The sequence below is a fragment of the Macrotis lagotis genome, chromosome 1 (assembly GCF_037893015.1).
Source record: "Macrotis lagotis isolate mMagLag1 chromosome 1, bilby.v1.9.chrom.fasta, whole genome shotgun sequence".
Lineage (NCBI taxonomy): Eukaryota > Metazoa > Chordata > Mammalia > Peramelemorphia > Peramelidae > Macrotis > Macrotis lagotis.
This window is the reverse complement of record NC_133658.1, coordinates 815,917,966-815,938,216: the sequence shown is the minus strand read 5'-3', so window position 1 is coordinate 815,938,216 and position 20,251 is coordinate 815,917,966. Positions and strand designations below refer to the sequence as shown.

The window sequence follows — 20,251 nt, the reverse complement described above, 5'->3', positions numbered from 1 at the left end:
AGCTCTGGAGGTTCTAATGACTACACTAGGATACAGTACAAATTTCCATATTTCATTTTTAAAATGCCTTCATGTAATCTAGTACATCCTGGCAAAAATACTTGTTTTTCCTTGTAAACAACAATAGTAAGCATTTAAGCCTAGTGGGTTTAAGATCTGCAAAGTTATTTTTTATCCTCATAACAATCTTGAGAGGTAGGTGCTATTATTAACCACATTTTATTATGGTGCTGTTGTTGAGGTGGTTCAGTTCACTCTTGGTGATCCCATTTGGGTTTTCTTGGCAGAGATGCTGGAATAGTTTGCCATTTCTTTCTTCAGCTCAATTTATAGTTGAGGAAACTGAGTCAGCAGAGTTAAGTAAGTGACTAGCCTAGGGTCACAAAGGCTAGATTTGAATTTAGGAAGAATCTTCCTGACTTCTGGTTTTGCTGTTTTCCAACTATATTTTACAATTGAATAATATAGGGCAAAGGTTATAAATGACCTGCTCAGGATCACATAATAAGTATCAGAAGTCTGATTTGAACTAAGAATTTCCTGATTTTAGATTGAGTATTCTCTCCACTTTACCACTTAACTACCTTTTCTCTCCCACTTCCATTTTTATATGGCTAAATCTTAAGTTTATTTCCTCTTTATGCTACCTTAAAAATCTCTAGGTAAGTTTAAATGCAACTACCTATATGAAGTCTGTCTGATCCTTCCCCTATTGCTAGTTTATCTCTACCCTAATACTTTGTATGTTCATTATTTTACATATATGAGTTTCTATTTCCATTTTGTTTTCTCCAATAAAATGTAAATTCCTTGAGAACAGGGATTCATTTTTGTCTTATATAACTCCTGAGATGAGGATAGTGCCTGGTTCATAGGGCTTATTAATAAATGCTTGTCCAGTGAATGACTGACCAAACAGAAGTAGGAAGAAAGTTAGAAGAAGGAAAAAAACTAATGAGTAAAATTTCATTGTAATGAATGCCATTTTAACTTGGAGTTCTATCATTTCAGACTTTTTCTCTGTTCTCAGTATAATTTTTTTTCCCTAATGTTGTAAAATGAAAAAACCTGCGCTGTAGATGTATTCACATGTGCTTAGTCTATAAACAGTCATTCTGCCTGAAAGTGTTATTTTGGTGTAGTCTAGATCTTTTAATGTTATTGTGTAGGTTCTCAGTTATGTACAGGGAGAAATTAAGGAATGAAGAGAAAAAGGGTGTGTTTGTATTGCAGACTTTATAGCTACCCTGACAGGCTTGTCTTGGGTAAAATACCTTAGAAGGCACAAATACTAGTGAAGAGTTTTAGTTATATTACTGAGTGCTCAGCTTTTAAAGCTTTTCTCAGGTTCTTGCTTCTCAGAAATCTTTGGACCTAGTGTCAGGGTATGTGCATTCCAAGACTTTTTTTTTTTACTTCAATCAGATCTCTAATTACTCTTAAATAGGAAACTTCTCTCTAAAAATGCAAATTAGCAATGGTTTTTAATTTTTGAATTTCCTGAGTCACTGAGACATTGAATGACTTGTCTAGGCTAACCTAACTATTAGACTGACTTGAATCTGTGTCTTTTCCTATTAGGCCTTTTCCCATTCCCTTCTGCTATGCTGCCTCTCCAAGAAATTATTCTTGGCAAATTTACATTATTTCTAAGCAGTTACATTATTTAAACATATACCCAACAAATGAGTAAAGATGAATGAAGGGAATAATCAATTTTGGAGCAGTTTGAGGCGAGTCAGGTACAGTAGTATATTGTTGGTGCTATGTATTAAAACAATTATTCAGGAAAGCAACTTGGAATTAATCAAATAAAGTAAAATGATCATAACCATTTTACCCAGAGATTCCACTGCTAAAGAGGCACTCCAAGGAAGTTATGTACAAAAAAAAGAAAGGCCTGATGCATATTGAAATGTTTATAGTAGCACTTTATGTAGTTATAAAAAAGAGGACAGAATGAGGAATGACAACAAAAATTGAACTATATGGATATTATGAGATTTTATGGTGAAAGAAATGATGAATATAGTGAATTTAGAGAAGTATATAAAGACATAAATGAACTGATGCAAAAGTAAGGTAAGTTAAGCTAAAATAAAATGATATTCACTTTGACTATAGTGACCTTAATGGAAGGACAGCTTCAGAATAATCAAAATTGTAATATATTACAAATTATAATACACAAAAGCTAACAACCTCAAACTTAGCAGCAAGATGACATAGTGGATAGACCACTGGATCTGGAAACATGGAAAGGAAAACCTGAGTTTAAGTTTGGCCTTAGACAGCTGACTAGCTGGCAAAGTCACTTATGTCTGTTTACTTCTTGTTTCCTCACCTGAAAAATGAGAATAATAGCAGCAGCTACTTTGCAGGATTGTTGTGGTGATCAAATTAGATAATAATTGGAAAGTAATTATTTAGTAAGCGCTAAATGTTTAGCTAATAATTATTATTATTGAAATGGAAAGACACACCCCTTTTCATACCATCCCCCTAATTTTTGAGAACTCAGGCATTTCAGCTGTGAAACATTGTGTATATTTTCACATTTTTTCCTATATGTTTATTGGTTGTTAATTGGTTGATTGATAATGATTAATTTGGTAATATATTTTTCTTTCTGCTTTCTGAAAAATGTTATTTGTCATTATAACTCTTTGGGAGGAGTAGAAAGAGGGAAACGGGGAAATCTAGCATATATAATTATTATTTTTAAGATCATTATGATATCGTTTGCAACTTAGATCCTAATAGTGTTTGTAGAGCAAGGAATTGTGTGGTGCCCTTAATTAAGACCATCCATCCAGAGTGAGAAAGTTTCATAGTGACCTTATTAAGACTTTACAGCACAATACTTGGTAATTTGAACATAAATCTATACATAGGGGAGGGTAGTGAAAATATATAAAAGAATGGTTTCAAAAATAAAGAATGAGAAAGGTCAAAGTAAAGTACAATGAAGCAACATGCTGATGTCATGACTAGTTTGAGTTTGTCAGTCAACAAGCATTTCTTAAACAGTATATGCCAGGTACTTTGCTGATCACTGAGAATTGTAGAATCACAAAAAAATGAAATCAATTATATTTTCATAGAAAAGAAATGACTCATTGCCTTACAGTTATTTACAGATGAATTGTTGGTGTGTTGAGAAAGGTAGGTATACAGAACCAAAGGACAAAAATAAAATATAATGTGCAGTTAAAACAAATCTAGTCCGAACCATTTAAAAAAATGAAAATGAAAGGGAGAAAAGAATATTCTCATTTCTTTTAGTTCAGCCTAAGGAAGAGACCAAAAACATGAGAAATAGCTTCATTCAGCACACTTTTAATCTTACTAAAGAGAGTGAGAGAGACAGACAGACATACATAATGATAAAGAACAGTGTCATTTTAGAATATAAACCTTTTTGTAAAAACTTAGAATCATGGTGGATTGGTGGATTCCAGTGGTGGAAGATTATGAACTTATTGCCTCAGAAATATCAAGAAGCATTGAAGGGAAAAACAAATTTAATTAGAGCTTGATAAAAGATACAGCCAAACAAAAACTATACCTGATAAAGGATAAACTTATTATTACATAAAAAATATTAAGGATAAACTGAAAAGAGAGCAATATAAATTAGTAAAGATTTATAACAAATTTTTCTTGACCATCAAGGACATTGGAATTCTCCTTGTTTGAATTCTTAACATTACAGTTCAAGATGTACTGTTAGAACTGGAAATGATCCTGGAGAAATAAGGAAGTGAAAGAAATGACTGAGTTATGCCAAGTATAAATGCAAAGTAGATCTAGATGGAGGTGTCACAATTTTTAAAGCATTGAGGGATTCTCACTGATTTTTGAAAAAGCAATTGAAATATTATACTTCATAAGATTTGAAATCTTATATTTAAATTTCAGAAGCATGAAAAATATCTTGGATAATATTATCCTTCTCATCCCATTCCCCCAAAGCAGAAAACATCAATAACTATAGTATCTTTCCATGTTCTCCTTTACCATCTTTGGAAAAAAGAATTTTAAAAAATAAGTAATCCTCGATAAAGATATTAGAAGAAGAAAAGTAGGCTTTTCCAAATCTTATCAAATCAGTTAACAAAATGACAATAATACAAGATTTTATTATGCTCATTGATTAGATAATAGTGAAAATGCAACATTAAAAAGATCTGTCAACAGAGAATCCTATACAATTACTTGAAAGAAGTAACAATAGAGATGACTCTGATTTTCTGATTATTAAATATAGATGTAAATCTGGGAAACTGATTACAAAGTCTGAGTTATGGTCTCCATGTGTAATAATGGGATTTTATGGAGATGGAATATACTCCTAATGTCTTTTATTTGTTTTGCACGATATCCCAACTTGTTTGGTGACTATTTCCAATACTGAAGTTTTTAACATTGCGCACGGTCATTTTTCCTATCAAAAATTAGAATTCTTTATAATTCCTATGTGAAACTATATTTTATAAAAGAGTAATTTATACTTTGCCTTATTATATATCATTTGTGTTTAGTTAATTTAACTCATTTGTGAAAATTTTCATAATTGTATTTTTTTTTCAGGCTCCCAGCAGTCTTCTTGATGCTTTGGAACAACATTTAGCCTCCTTGGAGGGAAAAAAAATCAAAGACTCAACAGCTGCAAGCAGGTCCTTTTCAAAAGTTCTTCTTTAATATTTTAATTTCAATAGCTTATTATTAATTATTTCCAGATTTCACTCCCAATAGCCATCTTAAGCATTTAAGCATATGATTTCTAAGACTTTATTTTCTAAATTAATTACCAAACAAATAATAAAAATATTTTCATGTGACCATTGAATTTTTATACAATATTATGATTTTTGGAACCTTTTACATTGTTGTTTTTGTTTTCAGGGATTTTTTTGTTCCTTAAGGACATTTGAAAATGTCATTGTATTCTAATTGTTTATATTTTAGAGGAAATTATCCCTAATATATTATGACTAATTGACTAATTGTAATATTTATTCAGTATTCCAGATTTCCCCTTTCAGTTTTCTGGTACAATTAATAATTAAAGAGCAAAAAGTCTAATAGAGCAACCACCCTGAAAAATTGACTTAGACAAAATGCACCAACATTGAATGCCATTTTGAAAATTTTTTTGTATAATTTGTTCTTAATCAGATTGTCAGCAATCTTTTCAAATGTGAAACTATATGTGACTAGTATTATAAAATTGAAAATGTGAAATTTTTTTTTCCTTTTAATTGAGTCTTAACAGAAATGAATGGTATTTAGTTCTACAGAAAGATGGGACCAAATAGAAGGCTGTTTGCTAGCAGGTTCTTGTAGCCTTTTGTTCCCTCACTGCCTGACATTAACTACTTTTTTTCCCCCCAGAATGTTATATTACATAATATTAATTGGAAATGTGATAAAATGAAGGAATTTAATTATAAATTTTTAATTGTGTGAAATTTTCCCTAGGGAGTGCAGATTTATGTTGATGTCTTCAGTGCATGAATTTAAATGACATCTCTTAAGAGGTTACTAAATACATTTTATGATATCTTTTATTTTTACAGTCCCAGCATTTTTCTTTCTCTTCTCTCATAAATTCATCCTTTGATAATGAGTAAAAATAGGAGTAGAGATCAATTTAGCAAAAGTAACATGTTGAAAAAAATCTGATACATGTTGTGTTATAGTAGTCAACCAGCAAGAATTTACTGTGTGCTTATTGTTTACCAGGCACTGTTTAACATTGGGAATACACTAGATCATTTCTTCCCTTGCCTCTCTTATTGGAATAAGAAATACTTGGGACAATCTTCAAATTCTTTTTCTGTCCAATTATTCTAGGGCTACAACCCTTTCCAATGCTGTCTCTTCCTTGGCAAGTACTGGCCTGTCTCTAACCAAAGTGGATGAAAGGGAAAAGCAAGCGGCTTTAGAGGAAGAACAGGCTCGTTTAAAAGCTTTAAAGGCAAGTGTATCATTCCCTTTATTGGAATAAAAACAAGTAAACATTCTTAAAAGTGTAGACTAAAGGTAGAAATAGTAATTTTTTTTCTGTAAACTGTAATTAGCCATGTTTTATTAAGTAAGCATTATGTATTAAAATGTTGAACTTGGAGTTAAGAAGACCAGGGTTCAAATCCTATCCTTGACACTTAATATTTATTTGACACTTGGCAAATCACTCATCATTTTTGGCCTCAGTTCCTCATCGTTAAAATTGAGAGGATTAGTTTTAGTGGCCTTCAAGGTTTCTATGATTCTTTGTAAATAATATGAAATTGAAGATTGGATAGATATTGGTAATTAGTGTTGATAATCTAGTTCTCTATCCTCTGCCGCAAATAGGTTAATATAGTTGCCAGAACAGGCATCTGTGATGAACTAGAGCATTGTTTAAATTTTATTTTATTTTTATTTTTAGTTTTTAGGTTTTGCAAGGCAGTGGGGTTAAATGGCTTGCCCAAGGCCACACAACTAGGTAATTATTAAGTGTCTGAGGCTGGATTTGAACTCTGGTACTCCTGACTCCAGGGCTGGTGCTCTATCCACTGCACCACCTACCTGCCCCTAAATTTTATTTTTGACAGAAGCCATATAAATGAATTTCTTCTCTGAATTTATATTTTCTCTGTAGGAACAGCGTCTAAAAGAACTTGCAAAGAAACCTCATACCTCTTTAACAACTGCAGCCTCTCCTGTATCCACCTCAGCAGGAAGTATAATGACTGCACCAGCCATTGACATATTTTCTACCCCTAGTTCTTCTAACAGGTAAGTCATGGACTTCTGGGTTGTAAGATAGGTTAATAGTATTTATACATAGTGTTCTTAAACTTTTAAAAATGTATATTTTTAGTAAGTAAGTTAACAAATATTTATTAAGTGCTTACTCTGTGCCTAGATCCTGGGGCTACAAAGGAAGACAGAACTGGACCCTGCTCTTAAAAGACTCACAGTCTGAGAGAGGATGTTTTATTTATAACCTCCCTCAACTTTTGGAAGGTAGCAGTCAGGGATTTCCCTAGATTTAAGTTAGTTGGTAAAACTTTTGAAAATATCCTAGATTGAATGAACAGAAAAGCATTTATGAATCATTGGGAATACAAACACAAAATCCCTTCCTTGACAGAACTTTTATTTTAATAATGGAATGAAGCCCACCGGGGAGTGATGGGTAAAGGAAGAGAGCTTTAGTCCATAGACTCCTAGGTATTGTTCACAGAGCCATAGAGTAAACAGTGTCTAACATAAACAAATGGGAGTACTATAAATTAGCTGTTTAGGCAAAGTACATATCTTGGAGCCATTAATTATACTGAAACTTCTTTTATTTAAAAAGAAAATCAGGGGCGGCTAGGTGGCATAGTGGATAAAGTACCGGCCTTGGAGTCAGGAGTACCTGGGTTCAAATCCAGTCTCAGACACTTAATAATTACCTAGCTGTGTAGCCTTGGGCAAGCCACTTAACCCCATTTGCCTTGCAAAAAAAAAGCTAAAAAAAAATGAAACAAATAAAAAAGAAAGTCAAAAAACAAACTTTGCTACATCATTGATTTGATTTACTGTAAGTCATGTTGTGCATCTTATGTATTTAGCAAGCTCTTTAATGTACTTTGTTATTTTTCACGGTACCGTGATATAGAGCAGGGGTTTGTGTTGTGCATGTGGTGAAACCTGTGGGTTCCCTTTTAGAATTGTGTTTTTAATTTAATGAATAAAATACATAGAATTGCAGAGGAAACCAATTATATTGAAATACAGTTATCAAAATGTAAACTAACACAACAACAAAAATCAAATTTACAGAACCAAACTTAGGAACTACTGGTGTAGAGTAAAAGGTACTGCATTTGGAACTAAGGAGGCACCTGATTTTGAATTTTGCTTCTGATACCTGCTTTGTAATCACAAGCAAATAAATCCCTTAAATTTACTGAGGTCATTTCTTCATTAGTAAAATGGTAACTAATGTATGTACTACCTGAACTACCCCTTATTTAGTAATTATAAGCATCAAATATTATATTTCATGTATTAGTTTCCATATCCCACTGAACTGTCTTTATTTTATTTTAAAACTTTTGTCAAGAGTGATAGCTCCTTGGGGAGTAGAAGACACAGGAAATATTGGAAAATTTAAGTGATATAAAACATATGTTATCAGTTATTTAAATGACAAATTCAGAAACCTATAATGCAAAGGTTGATGAATATTTTGTCTCTAATAACATTTAATGTAATCTAAGAGAAAAAAGGGAAGTACAAAATAAAGATTATTTTCCATATCTTTTCAGTTTCTCCTACCTTTAAAACCCCAATCAAAAGACAGAAGTCATATCTTTCCATTCCTCCCCTTGATAACTTCTCCTCTAAAGGAGACCCTCAGTTTGTTGATTTGAACAAAGGGCTTGGAATGAGTAACATCTAAGGTCCTTTCAACTCTTAAGTCCATGTTTTTCTGAAGGATATGGCTTCATTTCAAGAAACAGAAAGAAATGAGGACTTGAAGTTGTTGCTTATATTTAGTTATAGTTATTTATATTTGGTTATGTGTTGCTTATATTTGGTTGCATTTTAAGCAAAATCCTTGTATTTTGATTGGGATATCCCAAAATAGTACTCATTCTTTTTTAGTTATTTTCAGAATTGGCCTTCTCTTTGTCCCCCAACAGAAATTGCTTTTTAGAATTACCATTTTAATAGATATAGTTGTGGTCTTGTTTAAATAGGCATTAACTTTTTTAAAATAAGAGGATCCAGTTTTGAATGCGATCAAAGGCCTTAGAGCTTAATCTATGTACAAAATTTGCCTTAAGGAAAATTATTTGGGTGATTCTCTTGGTACTTAAAATATCCAGGATAGTATGTATTCTTATTGAGGGAATCTAGTATGGTTTAGGATTTGGGTTAGGGAAGAGTAGGCATTGATATTTTCAAGGGTTATAGTAATTTGATTACTTTAAAATTCTGGTCTTGATTATAAAATACTACTTAGTGTTGCTTATATGTATTTAATATAATATGAACTTAATATAATGTAAGACTGTCTCATCCTTCATGACTTCCACATTTGGGAGATTTCAGTCATATATTTATAGTATCCTTTATTATCTTGATATTTAATTTGTGTGCAACTGTAGTCAAGTATGCATTGGGCAAGTAAAATATTTCCTGAAATTTCTCTTTCTAGCACTTCAAAGCTGCCAAATGATCTACTTGATTTACAACAGCCAAGTTTTCATCCATCTGTACATTCTTTATCAACTGCACCTCAGGTAGCAAGTACATGGGGAGGTAAGCAGTCTGAATTCTGCATGGAACACTGTATAAATTATGTTATTAGTCTATCCTACTGCTTTTTCTATGTGATTTCAGTTTAATTTGGTAAATAGAAATATGTAATGATATAAAAAGTAATTGTATTGGAGATTCTTGACTCTTGAAAATAAATGTGTAACATATTGCCCAGACTAAATTATAGAATAAAGTAAGGTGAAATACTTTAGAAAAATTTTTAAGCTACATTAATAAGTTTGTCATGTTTCTTTAAGAAAGTTTAATTGTTCAGTTAAATCTTATTCAACTTAAAGAGAACTGAATCTTTCTGTTAATCAAGAATAAATTTACCTGTGGGGAAAAACATGAAGATATGTAATACTGTATGATTAGTAAAATACAGTTGGTTTTAACATATTTGCCCATAATGTTCTAGTGAATTACAACAGTGACTTTTTTTATTGTTTCAAATTAATTAAAACTAAGATTAATGGCTGTTGAGATAATTCTTGTCTCTTAAAATCAGAAGTATTTGATGCTTTTTAACATATTGGAAATTCTTTAATATTTGAGGAGACCCTGATTTTAGATTTTTTCTGGATTTTAAATGAGAAGTACTTTGACTTATTAGCAAGTTTTAAACTCCTTTTTTATCATAACCTACAATGTTACACAGATATAGGGAAAGGAGACATCAAGAAAAAATATATGATGTCTAAGTAAAGAGCTACTGTATGTGCTGTATTCAGAGATTGTTAGTTCACCAACAGAACCTGAACTAATAAGCCAACATTTCTTATCTTTCACAGGCCAAAATTAGCCTGCTGTTTTTGTTTGTCTTTTCGGATATGAAATACTTATACAGCTCCAACTTTCTTCTATCTTTTTTTATCTTTCCTCATTTAAAAGGAACCACCTTTAAAAAGACCAAAAAATAACTTGAGAACCCATTGTCTTAAGTAGATAATTTTTGATTCTGCAAAAAACTACTGTAGTGTTTCATTGTTACATTAAGTCAAATCTGAACTCTTCTCAGACTTTGGCAAAGAACACGAGCTAAGATAGTGTCTGTGTTACTACAAAGGCTTTAAATGTGGTTCCAGGGGTGGTCTGCTTTTTGAGCACCAACCTAGGCAGGCATGAAGAAGTTAATTATCAGTAATCTGGCCACTTGAATTTTGGCTGACTACTTTATGCCTATGCACCCTCTTAAAAAAAAAAAAAGAAAAATTCACATTTTCCCCCTCATTTTAAATCTGGTCTCTTTTTTCACTTTTATAGTGACAATAGCAGAGTAGTAGAATGAGAGCAAGATATTGTAAAAATAATAGTTTCTAGGTCATCCATAATTGAATGCCACCAACTTGGCTATTGTTACTTTAAATATGAAATCCTTGTCCAGTGAAAAATGAACAAGCATACCACAGGAGAAACTCAACCATAATCTGGTATGGGGCGGGGCGGGGGGGGGAATCACTAATTTGAAGTCACAAGACATAGTTTTATACCTGGCTCTTACTACACAGATTTTTTGTTGTTTTTTTGTTTTTTGACAAGGCAAAGGGGTTAAGTGACTTGCCCAAGGTCACACAACTAAGTAATTATTAAGTGTCTGAGGCTAAATTTGAATTCAGGTCCTCCTGACTCCAGGGCTGATAAGCTATCCACTGGTGCCATCTAGCTACCCCTACTCAGATGGTTTTAGTTAAATCATTTAACCCCTCCAGGTTCACTTTTCTTACCTGAAAAATGAGGATGCTTTATGATCTTCAGGGAAAGGAAAGGCATTATTACCTCCTGAGGCAGTTCTTTCATGTTTTTATACATTTGATTTGTAGAAAGTTTATCTTTATATTACACATTATATAAATATAGTTATTTGTTTTGCCCTCAGGGACCTGGCAGAAGTCTTAATAACCATTTCCAAGTGGCAATCTTAATATTTGAAGATTGCTAATGTTTTTATCTAATGTTTTTAGGCCCCAAGTTCCTTCAATCAGTCAATACATGATTTGAACTTCAGGTCATTACTGTCCTTCTGTGTTCTCTCCAGTTTGGTGATGTACTTCTTAAACAATTTTTTAAATATGATTTTAATCTTTTACACTGTGGCCTATGTAGTGTACTCTGGCAAACTGTATACTCATTGAGCTTGTAGTCTACCAGAACTCTCATGTTTTTTATTAATTTTTTTTGCAAGGCAATGGGGTTAAGTGACTTGCCCAAGGTCACACAGCTAGGTAATTATTAAGTATCTGAGGCCGCATTGAAACTCAGATCCTCCTGACTCCAGGGCCAGTGTTCTATCTACTGCACTGCCTAGCTGCCCCCTCACACATGTTTTTAAGATTAATCACTGTAATGTCCCCTCTCATTTTGTGAAATGTTGATTTCTTTAACCTAAATAGATATAAGAGTAGATATTTATCTTTTTTAATATTTTCTTGTATTTTTCTCATAGTTTAGTTCATCTTGGTATTTTTTCAATCCTGTCAACTATTTTTCCTAGCTTTTTTGATCTGCCAGTGTAGTAGATAGGCCATTATTAATTTTACCAACTGTATTGTAAATCATGTAAGACTAAGGATCAGTGCTAGTGATCTCCTTTATATTGACATTTATACATTAATAACTAGGAATTTGATCCAGCTGTTCAGCTGGATCAGCTGTAAGTTGATAATTTCCAAATCATCTAGCCTGTATTTCTTCATCTTTTACATCTTACAAAAAGAGCATGTGATACGTTGTTTAATACTTTGTTAGAAAGAGGTGATATGAAAATAGGCCCTTATGTTGATGAAATAATGCTAATTCTCTGTGATTGCTGCTTTTTTTCTAGATGTTCACTTATAATTCCTTTAATTATTTTTTGGAATCTTCCCATCATTATAAATCAACCATATTGACCCTATATTTGACAGACTCTTATTCTCTTCATTTTTGCTTTTCAAACTGAGGATATTGTCTTTTCTCCATTCCTGTAGTTTCCTATTTTCCAAGGTCTTTCAAAGATAACTAGGCAGTAGCCTGCCTAGCCTTTGCGTTATCATCTAGATCTTTTATTTTTTCATTTTTTAAGGTTTTTTTGCAAGGCAATGGGGTTAAGTGGCTTGCCCAAGGCCATACAGATAGGTAATTTTTTAAGTATCTGAGTCCGGATTTGAACTCAGGTCCTCCTGACTCCAGGGCCAGTGATCTATCCACTGCACCACCTAGCCACCCCTAGATCTTTTATTACTATAGAATATCATAGTTCAGCAATATCAGGAATTATTTGAGTTGTAATTATTAAATTATCATAAGTAAAGGGGGTGATAAGAAACATGTCATAGTATACTTGGTCATTTCATATTTTATCACCCATGATAAACATTGACTATTATGAAGGCAGTTAGACCTTTTCTCCTTGCTATCTGATGCAACGGATGAGAAGACAGAGAAATTTTATAATGGTCTGCCCAGATTAAAACCAATCTATATTTCAGTGCTCTGTAACTTGAACAAAAGGGTAGTTATGTTGACTTATTGGAAAACAAAAATGTTGAAAGATTTAGGATTAAGAAACAAGAGAAATTCAGGGTTCACAGATTATAAAATTTCTTGCATGTATATAGGTGTGTGTATATATATATATATCTCATGTGTTGGGAAATGCTGGATGTTGCAAGCAATAAAAACATTTTTAAAAATATCAAATTTACAGATACATACAATTTCTTTACTGAAGAAAATTGCTAAGTGATGTGATGAACAATTCATAATTCATCTATCAATGTGTAGCCAAACCATCAAGTTAGAACAAACATCAAAATCAATACCAAATGAGGATAGATGGTTTGAAGTTAAAGTACTTTCAGCTTGATTTGCTTATGAAACAAACATGAATAAAAATATAACCATGTATCACTATTTTTAAAGGAAAATTAATGGGTGTAAACTAATAACCACCTCAAGGGAATTTGATCTTTTTGTAATGTGTAACAGTGTAGTGTAGACTATGAGGAGTATTACTTTTTAAAAGAAAGAAGCAATGAAGGGAAAAGTATGCAGAATACTTAGAAACAGATGCATGAAGCTAGATCATCCTGTGGAGGTATTTAAACATGAAATTGAAAAGTTAAGAAAAATGACTAACCATACCAGATAATGTAAAAAGATCAGTAAAGATCTATATTAGAATTCTCTTCACCATTATTGATAATGAGAGTTAGCCCATTTAGATTCTACTATCTTGTAGATTAATGCTTTATATAAAGATATAGAATAGCTGTAAGGAAAACAATGATAAGAACAAAGTATATAGAAAAGTCTTTTGCTAGAGCAGATAATTTTGACAAGATATTGGAAGGAAAAAGATACCAAAGATAGGGAAGAGACATGACCTTTCTTTATCAAAAAACTAACTAGAAACTATTAGTAATTACTGATATGTAAACCTGTTTTCCCAATTGCATGAAATCTTTATAATAATCTGTCTAAGTATTGAGGTCATTCTTGATGAAAGTAGAAGGGAAGAAACAAGCTTTTGTAAATAGCATACCACAACTTTAAACTTTTATGGTTAAATGAAAGATGCAAGAAAACAAAGCATGCTCTTATTTGTTAACTTCAAAAAAAGCATATAACTGACTAAAGTAAAAGGTTCCTTTAAAGACTATCTTTTAAATACTATATCCCCCATGTATCAAAATCATGCCAGATTCCTTGGAAGGAATAATGAGAGCTTATGCCTATTAACATTAAGTAATGCAAAAAACAAGATGTGCTTGAAAAATCCTGTAGCACAATGGATAGATCTCTTATGGAGAATTTTGGGGAGATTATGAAATAGATTAAATGTGCTGATGTATATATGGCTTGTAGTCTGTCCCATTGGAAGGGATGTTCACATTGATGAGGTTAGAAGTATTGATTATTTCTCAAATATTAGATTCTTTTACATATGTGTAGGTACTATAGTAGATCTTTGATACCATGATCCTATTTGTAATTGCATGATGTAGGTAGAGAATACAAGCAAAGAATTATATCATATATAGTTCAAAAGCACAAGTTATTACTTGGAAATTAACTCTTAGGAACAAATATATATATATAGTTTGTATTAGAAGACATTTTTTCAAAAGGTGGATGTGAACTGAATATCCTTGAATGCATTACATAATTACATCGTTTCTACTTTGGATTATTTATCTGAGTTCCTTTATTTACCAGTTTAAAAATATTTAATTTATATTATTACATACTTAACAAAGCTGACTCCAATCTATTAATTTTGGGGTGAGGTAAGATGGACTCCACATTCATTTTACTTTGTTGTAGTTATTAAGTATATTGTTTTCCTGATTCTGTTATTTGCCATCATATCATATGAGTCTTCTCATGCTTCTTTGAAGTTATCATTTAGTTATTATACTCTGTAGTTATCATTTAGTTATCATATTCATCATTTCTTAGAGTACAGTAATATTCTATTACATTCATGTAGTTTATTTAGCCATAATCAAAAATCTTGAACAAAAATGTTTTTAAAAAACAGTATCAATTTTAAGTGACAGAGCTAGTTTGAGTAACCTTGAAATCATATTATTATGGAACAACATACAGTTATATTGGGCTCTAAATTTTTAGGGTTTTTTTTTTTTTTGCCTTTGATGGTGAAAATGCCATTATCTCAAATAGAGTCATATTCAAATTACTAATGCCATAAAGACAATCCAAAAAGCAAATGTTAAGATGATGAAAAGAAAGAAATAATTAACAGAGCAGTTTGAATGCTTCTGTGTGAACTGTTAATGCTGCAGTATATCATGCACGCGAGAAAGAGAACAGAGGCTTTCCTGCAGCTTTTACAACATTATTAATGAGTCATGCATTTTTGATAAAATGATTTTCAGTCAAAATAAGCCCTTTGTTCAAAGTAATATGTTAAAATCATCAATGCAGTTAAGTCTTGAAAGAGAATTATGAAAATGTCATTTTTATTTACTTAGGAGATTGTTGGTAGTATAGGTTTTTATGTGGTTTTTCTAAAAATTACATCTTGTTATAACAAAGAAAATTCATTGTAATCAGTTCTGAAACTTGTAAGTTTCATCTACAGAGATTTCAAGTTATGCTTAATTACTTTAGCTAAAAATTTATCGTTCTGAAATCACAGCATAATTACACAATCACAGATAAATTTGTTTGAAAGACTCAGAGTCTATCGTATTTTTATTTCATTAAAAACAGACTGTTTACCGTGTAAAAGTTTTAAAATGTTTTTCCTTGAAGACAGTTATTCATAGTATAGAAGTCTTAAATTGTTGAAAATTCATGGCAAAATCTGCAAATTTTGGGGGGATTTTAGAATAGTAAACATTAGTTTGCTGAGATCATATCTCTGGTTTTAGTGAGACTAGTGCTAATGTATCACAGATGGAATAAAAATGCTATTTGTGGTACAATATGGATTGTGTTTATATGCCTCAGATTTTCCAGGTTGACGTTCTCCAATCTTTAGTTGACTCTAAACACAGAAAAGCAGAAAAAACACATATGCTCTCTCTTTGGGAGATAGAGTAGGAAATGAACAAGCTGTAAGATACCCATCTCCATTACCTGAGAAATCATTAATCTCAGTTAGGAAAGGTCTTAGACAAATTAAATTTATTGACATTTAAAGAATCAAGGGTCATTCTGGCAATAGAAAACTTTTTCCTCTAATCCTTGCTGAAGCTCATGCTTTGACTATTTTGGAAATGCATATTATAGTTTTGTTTTATTTTTTAGGTGCTGGAGAATTCATGTTTTATTTCTTGATGTGTGTGAGAGCTCTGTTATTTATTTCAGGGTGTCTAAATGTGTATGTATGTATGTGTGATTTGTTAAAAGTTGTATTTACTTTCCTTAGCATGTGAGAAATTGAAACATCTCAGGTGCTTGATACCAGGAAGCCTAGTAATTTTATTATATTGTAAAATAAATTTGGGAAAAAAATTTCAGAATAAAATGTTCTTCATTCAGCCAGGAAAGGATACATCATTGTATATTAAAAAATGTCCCAGATTTTGAAGTCATGGACTTAAGTTCAACTCCTGGTTTCCAGCAACTAAAAATAGTGTGACCAAGGGAAAAATCACATGATTTCTCTGCTTCAGTTTTCTTTCCTGTTTAAGAAGGAGCAGAACTCCTAGTTCTTATGTCTGGAACTTCTCAACTATAATCATATTTGGTCTGTGTTAACACTGCAGGGGGAATAACCTAGACAGACTAGGAAGGAGTGGCTAAATCTTTTAAATGACTAGTAAAGGACCCCAGGAAAGGACACAGTTGGTATAGTGACTCCTGTTACCTGTGTGACCTTGGGAAAGTCATTTGTCTGCCTGAGCTGCTTCAACTTCAAAATAAAGACATCTACTTCCAGGTTGTTGTGAGGATTAAATGAGATACTTGAAAAGCACTTACCATGGTTCCTGACATACAGTAGCTCCTTAAGAAGGGGTTTTTCACTTCCATTCAGCAAACCTTTTCAACCCCAGGTCTGGGACCTGTGGATGTGGACAAAAGTTAAGGAATGGAGTCTCAGATCTAGCATAAATTAGGCATAGGACTGTATTTTAGGAGTAGGAATAGGACCTAGACAGTGGTTTGTTTTTGTTTTTTTTTTGCCCCTGGTTGTAGGTCATGGATCCAGCATGAACTGAAATGCTTTTGACCCTAGCAAGAATCAGTCATAGATCCATTGGGAACTGGGTCTGAAGCTATTTATTAGGCAAGAAGCAGGTGTAGAGAGGAGAGACTATGTTTCTCTGACTCTAGCATAAGATCCAGGGATTCAGCACACATACCTAGGCTGAGACTTGTAACTAAGTAGTCATGACAGGGAGCTGCAGTTAGTAGCTGGAATTTCACTTGGGAGCTTTTGGGGGAAGTCTGAAGTTATTATCCAAACCTGAACTGTTGTCTCATGCTTGCAGAGTTCAACTTAGGAAGGTAACATTTTGACCAGTTAAGAGTTCTTTGTACGTTTATAGGTGCTTGGCTTGAACTGCCCCTGAGATTTTTGAGGAATGTATCACTTAATATCAAAAAAAAAAAACCAGCAACAGAGAATACAGATCAAGTGCAAAAAAAGGCTCCAATATAACCCTAACAAAAAAGTCCTAAATCATTTAGCAAGCCAGGAAGAATGAGGAGCCCAGAAAGACAATCCATGATAAAGAGCTTTATTTGGAGCCAGGGCCTCCCAAAACACAAACTCAGATGAAGATTCTTTGAAATATTTGCAAGAAAGTCTCCAAGTAAACTACAACCTGGCCACAAGGGTGATTAGAATTCCTAGAAGAAATTCAGCAAGATTTTTCAAAAAAGGAATTAGAAAAGATTCAAAAAGTGTTGTAGGAAAAAGTTGGAGGATAATTAACAGCTTAGTAGAAGTGGTACAAAATCTTACCTAGGTGACAGGTTCCAAGAAAATGAAGGCACCAAAAAGAACTCATTGGCCCTCAAGAGATAATTATTGAAACAAAGTTAAAAGACTGAAAAAATGGCATAAAATTTAAACTTCTTCCTGTTTTAAAAAAACTCAACAATTTGACCAAGGAAACAGGTAAAAGATAATTGAAGGATCATAAAACTACCTAAAATCATGACAAGTGAAAATTACCTGTACCTTTTAGAACCAAAGGATAGAGTTAAACTTGAAATAATCCACTGTCCAAGTCTGGAAAGAAACCCAGAAATGAAAACTATAGAAGGTATATCATAGCAAAAATCTAGAGCTTCTAGGTCAAGTGAAAAATACTCTTAACATCCAAAAAGAAAAGATCAATTACTGAAGAGCCAAAATAAGAATCACACAAGATTTGGCAGCTACTGCCATAGAAGATAAATTTGGAATATGATGTTGCAAAATAATACATTTTTTGCATCACAAAAACCCAACTTATACAGCAGAAACTATGCATAATCTCATAGGAGAAACAAAATGGCACTTTAATAGAAGATATTCAAGAATTTCTGAGAAAAAGACCAGAACTGAATGGAAACTTTGAAATGCAAACTTTGAACTAGCTGTGCCATTACTAGACTCCAAAGAGATCAAAAAAAGAGTTAGGGTACTCTTGTATAAAAATACGTGATAAACAGGCAGTTTCTGGTATCTTTAGGAAGATTTTCATGAGCTCATGTAGATTGAAATGAACAGAATCAGAAGAAAATGTGATATGGTAACAAACAGGATTGTTAAAACAAAGAATTTAGAAAAACTTGACCAAGTATAATTCCAAACGACCAATAATGTAGCTTTCTAGTCACCTCCTGAAGGAATACAATATTGAATATGACCATTTGTTTTTGATTGACAAATACTTTGGAGCAATCAGAATGGACATTGCAAGAATGAAGCATTTTTATTAATAGAAAGTGTCCTCTCAGAACTTTAATGTCGAAGAGACGTGGAAGACGGTTCAATAAACTGGAACAATTTTCTCATTCTTATTTAAAAGAAGGAAAGGGGGGAGAAGAAAAGATCCAGAAGGAGGAGAAAATGATGGGAACCGTTCATATTTTATATAATCTGTGTGCTTAAGATTATAGAAAACTATACAAAGAAGGAGAAAGTGTTAAGGTCAGTGGGCCACTTGAACCTCACTTTGATCTACAAACTGCAGTTGGATGGTTAAAAGGCAATTGAAAAGAAAGATTGAAAACTTGTGATTAAGGGTGAAAAAGAGAAATAACTGGGTAAAAGTTGTTCTAATTATAGATCAATAGTTTTAAGCCATCCTCCTTTTCTTTCACAACTGGAATGAGAGGGAAAAGTGTAAGAGGATTGGATGGAATGAAATAGGATAAAAATTAAAAACTGGTAACCGAATTGGGTGAACTCACCCTCAAAATGGAAGTTAAAAATGGTTAGAAGTCAGAATATGAAACTAAATTTTAAAAATATTTTCAAAAAATATTCACACTAATAAAGAGCTGGAGCAAAATCCATTATGTATTAATTGAACTCAAAAGCAGGGGAAGTAATCATGATCCCTCTTCAACTGGGGAAAAGAATTCTATCCTTTTGACTGGTTCAGATTAGCGATCTTTATGAAATAAGGAAGGGTTAAAACAAAGATGAGGTGGAACTTCAGGACTGCTTTAATTTACATTTCTCTACATCTTAGTGATGCAAAGTTTTTTTTATGTTCATTGATGGCATTTATTTCTTTCACTGAAAAGTGCCCATTTGTACAATAATGCTTTATTGACAGAACAAATTAGTTTCTACAACCATTCTAGAAAGCAATTTATAGCTTCCCTCCAAGAGTCAATAAAAATATATATTATACCCTTTGAAATAGCTATGCCATTACTAGACTCCAAAGAGATCAAAGAGAGTTAGGGTACTCTTGTATAAAAATATGTGATAAACAGGCAATTTCTGGTATCTCTAGGAAGACTTTCATGAGCTCATATAGATTGAAATGAACAGAATCAGAAGAAAATGTGATATGGTAACAAACAGGATTGTTAAAACAAAGAATTTAGAAAAACTTGACTTAAGTATGATATCAAACAACCAATAATGTAGCTTGCTACTCACCTCCTGAAGGAATACAATATTGAATATGACCATTTGTTTTTGATTGAGTATATACACATATTACAAGAATCTTTCCTTTTCTAAGATGGAGAATGGGAGAGGATTTAAGGTTTGTTGAATGAAAATCTAACAGTTTAAAATTGTGATACTATTGAGATTATAATTGTTAGGAAACTATATAGCTAGTATATAAAGACATGAGAAAATTCTCCAAGGAAGATGGTCTATTGGCCATACTTTATATATCTGTGAGAGCATGACCCTTGGAAAAATAATATGCTTAATTGCTTTTGTGAATGGTTTTCAGAATTTTTTATTTACTTATCCTTTACTTTCCTAGTTCCACTTCTGAAACCTTGAATTTTAAACTAGTTCATG

At 32.3% G+C, this 20,251-nt stretch overlaps 1 protein-coding gene across 16 annotated transcripts in view; it reads left to right on the top strand.

Annotated features, from left to right (window-relative positions):
- PICALM (phosphatidylinositol binding clathrin assembly protein) overlaps positions 1–20,251 on the top strand; it is a 120,839-nt gene that overhangs the window by 66,491 nt on the left and 34,097 nt on the right. For all 16 annotated transcript variants that reach the window (XM_074217044.1, XM_074217048.1, XM_074217043.1 and 13 more), the window contains exons 9-12: positions 4,594–4,679; positions 5,860–5,983; positions 6,653–6,789; positions 9,209–9,312. In XM_074217044.1, coding sequence (XP_074073145.1) covers positions 4,594–4,679; positions 5,860–5,983; positions 6,653–6,789; positions 9,209–9,312 — 451 coding nt within the window. The remainder of the gene's footprint in view (positions 1–4,593; positions 4,680–5,859; positions 5,984–6,652; positions 6,790–9,208; positions 9,313–20,251) is intronic.